General features: G+C 39.4%; 1 protein-coding gene across 1 annotated transcript; it reads right to left on the reverse strand.

The window, feature by feature from the left end:
- Nucleotides 1–6688: 6688 nt before the first annotated feature.
- Nucleotides 6689–7078, reverse strand: LOC110933152 (auxin-responsive protein SAUR21). Its single transcript, XM_022176386.2, has one exon. The coding sequence runs from the start codon at nucleotides 6986–6988 to the stop codon at nucleotides 6689–6691; it is 300 nt and encodes a 99-aa protein (XP_022032078.1). The 5' UTR covers nucleotides 6989–7078.
- Between the last annotated feature and the right edge of the window lie 4540 nt (nucleotides 7079–11618).

Consider the following 11618-nt stretch of genomic DNA (forward strand, 5'->3'; position numbering starts at 1 on the left):
TTTGGAGGTCCTAGCCGTTCGGCTAGGCCAATCGATTGATGCTGTTCGATTCAAATATATGCTGTTCGTTCCAATTTCTGTTCGAACGACTTAGCCGGCCGATCGAGTGGTCTACTCGATTCAAGTTCCTGTTCGAACCAAAATCCTATTCTATCCAAATGCTAGTCGTTCGAGCGGCTTGTTCGAACGAGTGGCTTGTTCGAACGAATTAAAATTTCCTATTCAATCGAGTGGCCTGTTCGAACGAGTGGCCTGTTCGATCGAACAAGAACTGATGAACAAGTTGACGAACGGTTTCAGCAAAAAGTTCACAAAAACGCAGATTTCTCCCAAACGGCTTGGAATTTTGACCTGAAAATTTGTAGGATTATAGATCAGATATATGCGCACAACATATCAAAATTTCAGCCAATTTGAACCATAAAAACCCGTTCAACTTTGTAAAATTCATAGAAAAACGTGAAGAACAAGAAATTTAAGAAGAATTTGACAAATCTGGATGTTTTTGGCTCTGAATCTGCTGAAAACTTGTACGAATCTGTGAGTTTGATCTTCGCAACCGAGCACCTGCTCTGATACCACTTGTTAGGTCCGGTTTCGCTCCGATTCGATTGCGTAACGACACGTTCGACGTGCGGAATCCGTGAACGTGTATGACCGAACACACGAGATCGTACTAATGTCGTGATTCCATTGATGATGTAACGATTACAAGCTCCGTGAATCACGTTTTGCCACTTTCTCTCTCTAGTTTCTCTCTCTAAGCACCTAACTCTCAAAGCTCTAATGTGGCAAAAGTCTACAACTCTTAACCTAAGGCTCCTATTTATAGGCTCAAGGTTATAAGAGATTCCCTCTTATTTACAAGTTTGCCACCTTGCCTATTTCTTATAATTACAATATAAAGCCTATTTTACTACAGTTTCAGCTACAGTTCTGATTGACGAAGGCGATAGACATTACTGCACTAACAAGATCCCCAACTTGTAAAAGAAAGGGAAATGAAACAGAGACGCCAACAGGTCAAGAAAATTGAAAAGGCAATTAAAGCCGATGTGGTTAACAAAACATCTGTTTCTGTCAAACCAGAAAATTCAAAAACTTCAGACAACCATGAAGTTAAAATTTTAAAGAATAACACTGGTAAAACAAAACAGACCTGGAAACCAAAAACGGTTACTGAATCAGGGGGACCATCACAATTTACCAATCATCAAAGACAAGAAGTTATTGTTATTGATGAAAGTGGAAGACCCAAGACCACAATGGCTTGGGTCCCCATCTCCAACTAATCAATTAAGTTCATGTGCAGGGTGTTCCAGGAGGAACTATCAATAGTCATTGGATTGTTGATAGTGGGGCATCCAGCCACATGACAGGCGACATGAAGCTTCTCTACGACGTCAAATCTATTAGAGGAGGTTATGTTGCTTTTGCTGGAGATAAGGGTGTTTATATTACGGGTGAAGGAATGATATCCAACGGGATTGTCAGCTTTGACAAGATCAACTTTGTGCAACAACTTGATCACAATCTTCTTAGTGTTTCTCAAATTTGTGATTCTCAGTACACTTTGATGCTAATGGATGTTATGTGCTGAAACCCGGCTTCAAAATTCCAAAAGAATGGATTCTCTTGTCAGCTCCAAGGATAAATGATTTGTACGTCCTTGATATGAGCCAAGCTATTACTACGTCTGCACAAGCAACTTGTTTGGTTTCCAAAGCCACAGAAAAAGACTCTATCTCTTGGCACAGACGAATGGGTCACATTCACTTACGCAAAATGAATCATTTGGTTTCAAATGAATTGGTGAATGGTGTTCCTCTTAAAAACTTCCATCTTCAAGACGTCTGTGTTTCGTGCCAGAAGGGAAAACAAACGAGGAAGAAGCACCCTACTAAGAAGATCAACACGGTGGCAGTTCCTCTTGAACGTTTGCACATGGATTTGTTCGGTCCTGTCAAGCACAAAAGTATCAGGAATGATCAATACTGCCTCGTGATTACTGATGACTATTCAAGATTTTCTTGGGTGGCGTTCATGGCACACAAGAGTGAAACCTTTGGTATTATCAAAAACTTGATCATTCAGATTGAGAATTTGTATAAGTTGAAGGTTAGGCGGATACGTTGCGATAATGGTACTGAATTTAAAAATCATGCCATGACGGAGTTTTGCACTTCAAAGGGTATTCTTCATGAGTTTAGTGCAGCTTATACTCCTCAACAGAATGGCGTCGCTGAACGTAAGAACCGCACACTGATCGAGACTGCTAGGACAATGTTGGTAGAGTCGTAGTTGCCCATTCCATTCTGGACTGAAGCTGTGGCCTCTGCATGTTACACATTGAACCGAGTCCTTACAGTCAAAAGGCACAATAAGACCTGCTTTGAGCTTCTTCAAAAACGGAAACCAGATTTGTCTTATCTTGAACCGTTTGGAGCTCCATGTACAATCATCGAGCCTAATGGAAATTTTGGGGCAAAAGCAATTGATGGATACTTTCTTGGGTATGCCACCCCTAACTTACGAGTCTGGAATCTAGTGACAAAAAGGGTCGAGGAATGGTCTGAGGTCAGAGTACAAAGGCACACTTTGCCAGTCAAATGTCCTGGTCAGCCTTGGATGTTTGAGTACGATCACTTTTTCAATTCGATCAATGTTGAAGCCGTTGAAGCAAGTGCTGCGGCAAGGATGTTTTTCGAAGAGTTCTTATTGATTGTACTCTTTTCATCAAAGAACAAGATGGAGATCTTCTTCTGGTACATGTATACGTTGATGATATTATTTTTGGTTCTACTAATGATGTCTTGTGTAGGAATTTCGAGCGCATTATGCAGGATAAATTCGAGATGCGTGCTATGGGGGAAATGACCTTCTTCTTGGGCCTACAAGTGCAACAAACTGAGTCTGGGAGATTCATTCATCAGACTAAATATGTTGGTGACATCTTGAGCTGGTTTCAGATGTATGATGCAACGCCCATTGGTACCCCACTGCCACTAAATCACGGAATTACTCCAGACATGAAGGGTGAAGTTGTTAGTCCCCCATACTATCGCGCAATGATCGGATCTCTTATGTACCTCACAGCATCAAGACCAGACATAATGTACCCAACGTGCCTGCTTGCCAGATATCAAGTCAACCCGAAGGCCTCACATCTTGCAGTTGTAAAAAGGATTTTTCGTTATTTGAAGGGTTACCCTGACACCGGTCTATGGTACCCTAGGGATAATAACTTTGACTTGATCGCATTCAGTGATTCTGATTTTGGCGGATGCAAAATCGACAGCAAATCCACAATGGCTGGATGTCAGTTTTTAGGAAATCGCCTAGTCACATGGCAGTGCAAGAAGCAGGCGTGCGTCGCTACATCAACATGCGAAGCTGAATATATTGCTGCCTCAAGTTGTTGCTCCCAAGTTCTTTGGATCCAACAACAATTACGCGACTACGGTTTTGAATTCCTAACTACTCCTATTTACGTTGATAATTCTGCTGCATTACAGATCACTAGAAATCCTGTGCAGCACTCAAAGACCAAACACATCGAAATCAAGTATCACTTCATACGTGATTGCTTTGAGAAAAGGCTAATCGATGTTGTTAAGGTCCACACCGATGACCAACGTGCCGACCTTTTTACCAAAGCATTTGACAAATCAAGATTTGACTTTTTATTATTGGTAAACGGCATTAAGGTCAAGCAAGAGTAAAATCAACATCGGAAAATCATTTTTGTAAATATATCTTTGTGTCTTTTAAATTTTATGTTAGTTTATTGATTTTAGGGGGAGTAAATCCAAAATCTGAAAATCCAAAAACATCGAAAAATTTCAAAAACACAAAAACAATAGAAAAACAAAAATGAGTTTCCTGGCGAGCAAAAGAGAAAATGATAGTACATCAGTGGTCTGTCCAAACCTCTTTAAACACGATAAGCAGCTCTATATAAGATGTATCGGTAGGCTCACAGTCATTTTAAAGTGTGCAGGGTGATATAAACTTAAATCGACTGAAGACCAGGTGGGAACCATTCATTGGCATATGGTCTTAGTACCGAAATTTCGTTTGATAGATTGCCGAGGTTCTGAGATATTCGGTCTTTATGCTGCTTATCATCTGGGTATCATGGTTGTATCTTTTACCGAAAAATAACGGGGATGCAAGTCTAGATCTTCCATGATACTATACATACGTGTACATACTGCATTTGAGCTCAATAAGTGATCAACAATCACATGTCCATATCAAATAAGTGATATAATATCACATTTTTCCGGGAGTCAAGTTCGTCTCTCTGCTGTACGGAAGTACTGGCCTGTTCACGGACTTGCTCCTGTGCCCTCATGCATATGAAAATCAAGTTCCTCATAAATAAGTGATTCTATGACATAGGCTTGTTTTCAAATCAAAATAAGTGAGAATCTCACATCATATACGGTCAAACAGATGATAATTGGTATACTCACCGGTAAGATGAACCCTCGTGCATACCTTAATACGGGAATGTGTCGTGATGTGGATGAACACCGGTCGGTAAGTATAAATCATACCTTAACGTATCCCCTCGCCACGATTACATCTGATAATTTGAGCTTAAGTGGACAACAATACCTATAATTGTTATAGGATGCTTATCTTAATGTGAACTAACTGAACAACAAGAGCGTTTTGGCATGACCGTACACTGATATGATTCTCTTACCCTCGAAACTCGTAAAAAGAATGTCTGTATATATTTATTTCCTGCTTTCAGTCTTTACATTTGAAAAATTCAAAAATACCAAAAAGATTTTAGGTGTGTTTTAATATAAACTTTATAAAAGCCAAAAAGATTTTATTTCTATTTTATTTTCGATCGTACGATGTTGGATCTCGAGTCTTCGTTACCTGAAACCTGAACGAAAACTGAATTGACTAAATCTTCATAAGCCGTCGAAATTTGCAAGTTTTGAAAGTTAGAAACTAAAATTGATAAATTTGTTAAACTTTCAAACTGTCGGACGGTGTTTGATTGTGACATGGGCATTCGTGTGTCATTTGTTTATATAAACTATATTCCAAGCAGTTGTTCTCATTACGCGTTTAGATTTCTTGCATGTGCAGATTCTAAAGGCAAGAAGAACATAGTCGATGACAAGATTCGGAATGAAGACACGACGTGAAGGCACTCAAAAGATGAAAATGATCGAGTTGCCGCTGACCATCATCAACACCACAAGGATCTCAAGCCATAATGATCAAGTCATTCACGAGCATAACCCAAGGGGGAGCTTATGTTAAGGGGGAGTTTGTCAACACACTTCCTACATGAAACAGGGAGTTTGTTGATACACTTTCTGCTTTCAAGACGTGAAGACTTTAAAGATCCTCCGACATTGATGACTTGAAGGGACGTCAGAGACTTGAAGACACAAAGATCGAGACAAAGCTACAGCCAAGGGGGAGTTTGTTGGTGCACTTGTGTCTGTACTTTGTCTGTATTTTGTATTTTGTCTGATATAAAACGATGTCCATTGTTAGTCCTGTAAGTTTGACCAAGTCAACCATCCTCCTGGTTTGACTTGGACAAACAGTTGGTACATAATTGTAATATGTCTGTGTTGAAGGATGAGTCATCGAAGGATAGTTTAGATCCTTCGATGAGCTCTTCGATGGATGTTGATGGACCTCGATAGATCATCCTTCGAGGTATATGTAGATCCTTGGATAGGTTTCAGATCGATAGATGATCCTTCGATCAATCTATCTGATCCTTCGACCAGACGATCTGTGTTGGGTATATATACCCATGTAATGTGTTCACTTCTCTTAGAGACACGAGAGATTGAGAGACACTAGGAGAGACACTTCACAGAGAACACACACACACTTAGAGAGTTTGCAAAACAGATTTGTAGACATTGAGCTTGTACCGAACCTTTAATACGTATTAATACAAGTGGTGTTAATCGGTGAATATTGTGTGTCTTGTGTTTGTGCTTGTTTCATCTCGGTTTGCACTCTAGCTTGGATTCCGCACTTGCTACTGTGTTTAACATAACAAGGTTAAGCTTTGACCTCATCCTCCGAGGGACCTGCACCTTTAAATCATATCTTTGTACATGTAGTCAAGTTGCTGTGTGCTGATTTTTTCATGTCTAATGATTGTAGTGGTCAGAAATGTTGCCTTTGTTGTTCCTGTGACATGCTTATGTGGACATCATTTACAAGTATTACAATAACATGTAAAATACTAACAGGTGAGATTCGTTCCTATGCTAGGTAATTATCATAATTTGAATTTCACTCTGCTGTAAGCAGAGACCATATTGTTAACAAATGATGTGAGGACATGTGTTTGTTTTGTTTTAGTTCAGTGAGTGACTTATGTATAATGGATGTCTCTTCCTGGTGTAAAATTTAGTTGATTGAGTGCAGTGTCAGTTTGAGTGACAAAATAAGAAACGTAATTCTCTTTGTAAGTATCCACTTGTTTTCCTTTATCTCTAGCTGATAACAAGCTGTGTATTTTTAAGAAAACCAGCAACTAAAAATAGTTAAGATTCCTTCAACTCAAAAATACATCCAAGTTAAATTCCATTCAACTGGAACAATTCTCTATTTACATCTATCTATAAAGTGTTCCTAATTGTTAGTTGTTTACAAAACTGCGGTTATAAAGACAATCGTATACATGTCAGAACGCTCCCAAACCAGAAGCAAGATCGGTGAATACGTCTTCACTACATGGAATTGTGAGCGCGCCCATTGGGTGGTTGTACCCAAACTCTTCCTCCGCCTGATGCAGTAAGTCCTGAAACAAAGGTTCGCTTAATAGTGATACCGGGACCATGTGCCGCTTCTTCTCTTGTTCCCCAACATAAATTGCAAAATAGCCTTTTGGGATGTCCGTATATGTTGGAGTTATGCTTCCATTAGATAATGACCGCCTCAGAATTTTTCTTGCTTGAATGATACGAGGCATACGGATGGCCATATTTTCAAGATAGTGTGAGTCTGTTTCACTTGGAAATGTTTGTTATGGAAAACAAAATCAAAGTATTGCTTCTGGTTGGGTGATATTGTAGATGATTTTGTAGGTCCCGTTTTTCCGGTGGATCGATAATGTAAACCTATCCTTGTTTATCAAGAACACGGTAACGGGTGCGGAATCCCCGTGATGGTGCAAACCAAACAAAGTGTAAAACAAGAACACGTAACCAAAAGATTCAATATCTATTGATTAGGGATGAGTACAACCCGAAACATATACAAACAATGTTTACACAGTTTCACTAAGTCTCACAGGTCTCTCATACGTTCCACACAGAAACTGAGAGGGGTATTTATACTAGACACAGACACAGACTTGACGAAAAGGAAAAGGACTCGGCGAAACAAACAAAGTCGACGAAACAGAAGTGTTTCGTCGACAACCATTTCAAAATCAACTTGTTTCGTCGATTAAGATTTGGCCCAATTGAAAAGTCAAAGCCCATGTGAGTTTCGGCCCATATGAAGTTGATTGGCCCAACTGTTGATAGTTACGTCCCAGATGAAGTTTTGTTGACTATTCTTTCACCATTTTCCACATAAGACAAATCTGTGACATCACCATGACATCACAATGATGATGTCATGGTGATGTGTAAACGGGAATGGCTTGCGGCGTTCCGTGCCTCGCGTGTCGAACTCTGGGGCACGCGACTGAGGAATGTCGTGACGTCGGGCTTGAGCCGGACCTAACCGAGTCGAAACCAAGTCGAACCGAGCCGAGTCGCGTCCACACAAAGTGTATCAACAAACTCCCCCTTGGACGCTACTCGTGATGGTTCGTCTTCTGTGATGGTTCGTCTTCTGTGTCTTTCATGTCGGAGGATCTTCAAAGTCTTCATGCGTCGTAAGAAGAAAGTGTATCAACAAACTCCCCTTTTCATGTAGGAAGTGTGTTAACAAACTCCCCCTTAGAATGAACTCTCCTTTGAGTCACGCTCGTGAATCTTTTGATCTTTAATTCTTCAGATCCTTGTGGTGTTGATGAAGGGTCAACGACAACTCAATCATCATTATCTTTTGAGTGCCTCCACGTCGTGTCTTCATTCCAAAGCTTGTCATCGAACATGTTCTCCTCGCCTTTAGCATCTGCACATGCAAGAAATCTAAACGCATAATGAGAACAACTGCTTGGAATATAGTTTCCATAAACAAACGACACATGTGAGACCATTTCTCAATCAAACACCGACCGACAACAGTTTGAAAGTTTAAAAAATGATCAATTTTAATCCTTTAACTTTCAAAACTTGTTAACATCGACTGTTTATGAAGGTGCAATTGTTTCCGGCTTACGATCAGGATTTTGGGTAGGATAGACTCGAGTTCCAACATCGGTCAATCAAAAATAAACTAGAAGCAAAATCTTTTTGGCTTTTATAAAGTTTATATTAAAACACCCTAAAATCTTTTTGGTATTTTTCATTTTCAAATGTAAAGATGGAAAACAATAAATAAATATATACAAAGATGCAGAGACGAAAAGCAGTAAATAAATATTTACAGACATTCTTTTTGCGAGTTTGGAGGGTAAGAGAATCATATCAGTGTACGGTCACGCCAAAACGCTCTTTTTGTTCAATTAGTTAATGTTTAGATAAGCATCCTATAACGATTATCACTATTGTTGTCCACTTAAGCTCAACTTATCAGATGTAATCATGGCGAGTGGATACGTTATGGTATGATTTATACTTACCGACCGGTGTTCATCCACACACGACACATTCCCGTATCAAGGTATGCACCAGAGTTCATCTTACCTGTGAGTATACCATTTATCATCTGTTTAACCGTATATGATGTGAGATTCTCACTTATTTTGATTGAAAACAAGCCCTATGTGATAGAATCACTTATTGATGAGGAACTTGATTTTCAGATGCATGAGGGCACAGGAGCAAGTCCGTGAACAGGTCAGTACTTTCGTACAGCAGAGAGACGAACTTGACTCCCGGATAAATGTGATATATTATCACTTATTTGAGGGACATGTGATTGTTGATCACGTATTGAGGTCGTATGCAGTATGTACACGTATGTATGGTATCATGGAAGATCTAGACTTGCGTCCCCGTTTTTTTCCGTAAAAGATACAACCATGATACCCAGATGATAAGCAGCATAAAGACCGAATATCTCAGAACCTCGGCAATCTCTCAAACGAAATTTCAGTACTAAGACCATATGCCAATGTGTGGTTCCCACTTGGTCTTCAGTCGATTAAGATTTATATCACCCTGCACACTTTAAAATGATTGTGAGCCTACCGATACATCTTATATAGTGCTGCTTATCGTATTTCATTTAAGGTTCAGTTTAAAGAGGTTTAGACAGACCACTGATGTACTATCATTTTCTCTTTCGCCAGGAAACTCATTTTTGATTTTCTATTGTTTTTGTGTTTTGAAATTTTTCGATGTTTTTGGATTTTCAAATTTTGGATTTACTCCCCCTAAAATCAACAAACTAAGATAAATTTAAAAGACACAAAGATATTTACAAAAAAAAAAACGATTTCCCGATGTCGGATTAACTCATGTTTTACCTCAATGCCGTTTACCAAAACTAATTTTAATCATTTTATCAAATTTTGGGAAATGAGTTGGCACGTCGATAAGCGGTGCGGACCATGACAACATTGATGAGTTTCATAGGGAAACAATCACGTGTGAGGTGATATTTGAGACCAACGTGTCAGGCCAAAGAGTGTTGTACGAGATGATAATAGTTCATAAGGTAGCTTAAAAATCGACAAGTATAGGAGAGATTAGAAATTCAAAACCGTAATCCTGCAACTTCTTCGTGCATTGCCAGGAATTTGAGTGCCCTCCCAAACTGGATATCCACCCGGTGTGGATTTCAAAGTCAATTTTGTAGCTACTGAGAAATCTCTTCACAGCAACAAGATCATAAACCTCCGGGTCCGGCTGGTCTTCCACATTGCACAAGCGAAGGTCTTTGTCTTTCTCTTTCAGAAGTAGTGTGCGGTTGTTCAATCCACGCCAAGGCATCTGCACACCCGGTTGGTTTGTTCAACAAACACATTTTCTTCAATTACACAACGAAGAAATGTACACTGCACGTTCATCTTGTTGATTTTGAACATCAGACGTGCTGCAGGTGCGTACATTTTGATTTGAATCTATCCCGGGGACCTGATCAACTCCTTTAACAATCACACTTTTGAAATGATTTGCATTTTGTCGAAGTTTTTCAATCTCTTCAACAGACAATTATGTCTCCTTTTTCTTCTTCTCTCCAACAAAGGCAACAATTTCTTCTGTCACCTATCTTGCGCAAGGACGTTCCACTATCAACAATCCTATGACTATCGACAGTTCCTCCCGGAACTTCCTGCACACTCACTCAGAGATTAGTTGGAGAGGGGGACCCAAGCCTTCATAGACTTGGGTTGCCCCTGAGAATCAAGAAATGTAATTTCAATTTCTTGAAGGTTTTCAAACACAGCACCACCCCCTAAACTTTCACCCGATTTAGGTTTCCAAGTTTGTTTTTGTTTACCAGATTGAGTTTTGTAAACAGATTTTCAAACTTCTAGTTTTAATGGTTGTGAAGAACTTGGTTCCCTTTTGACCGTTTTGGCTTCAGATTTTAAAGCCTTTTCAACAGCCTTAACGTTTTGACGTCGTTGTTTCGTTTCTTGTTCCTTAACAGTTCTTTTATCATGTTTTGGTGAAACGGGACGACGTTGAGGGTGAAACTTTTCAGGTGGGGTTCTTTCAACAAAATTTGGTTTAGGCGAGTTTGTGCAGTCTTTAATGATGTGCCCAAACTTCCCACATTTAAAACACGTTCTCCTTTCAACAAACTTAGGAGAATTTGATCGACTAGCAGATGTCAAACCTGTAGAACCTGAGGTACTTGCTCTTTCATCACACCCGTTTGTGTGTTGGGTGTAATTGTTATCCCTATTACGTTTCAAAATCTTGACTTGTACAAAATCGGTGTTTGATTTGTTTTCAAAAGTCTCAATTTTATCCGTACCCTTTCATGCTACAAATTTAACATCTTTTGCTTTCTTCTTGTAACGGGCTCCTTTTGATTCAACCTTTGCCTTTGGCTTTGGAGCTCGTTGTTGTTGTTTACCCTTAAAAGCAATTGGTTGTTGCTTTATCGGTGATTTCTGATTTCCAATTTGTTTTCTGATTTCAGCCTTTGGAATTGGGTCACATTGAGTTACCACAACTCCGGGAATGGTTTTTCCCAAAAATTTATTCGTGTTGTCTTTAAAAACTTTATCAATCAAAGATGGATTGACATTTTTAATTGGAAAATCATTATCCGAGTAAATTTTAGCATCACCGACCAAAGTATACAACACGTTATTGCTCTTAACAGCAAACACATATTCTTTGTCATCCTTGACATTCTTAACAGGATCTATCACTTGCTTGGCAACAGGTTGCACAGTAGGAGTAGGAGGATCACACAGAATATGATTCTCAACTGGAATTTCTACTCCTTTCATCTCATCAAGTGATTCATCCTGGTCACTTACATCTGATTCATCATCTGAAGAATCATAGTCCTCAATGGTTGGAGGACTTTGA

Source organism: Helianthus annuus, chromosome 6, assembly GCF_002127325.2.
Source record: "Helianthus annuus cultivar XRQ/B chromosome 6, HanXRQr2.0-SUNRISE, whole genome shotgun sequence".
Lineage (NCBI taxonomy): Eukaryota > Viridiplantae > Streptophyta > Magnoliopsida > Asterales > Asteraceae > Helianthus > Helianthus annuus.

Coding starts and splice junctions, on each gene's coding strand:
- LOC110933152 (XM_022176386.2), bottom strand. CDS start 6,988: ATGGCCATCCGTATGCCTCGTATCATTCAAGCAAGAAAAATTCTGAGG.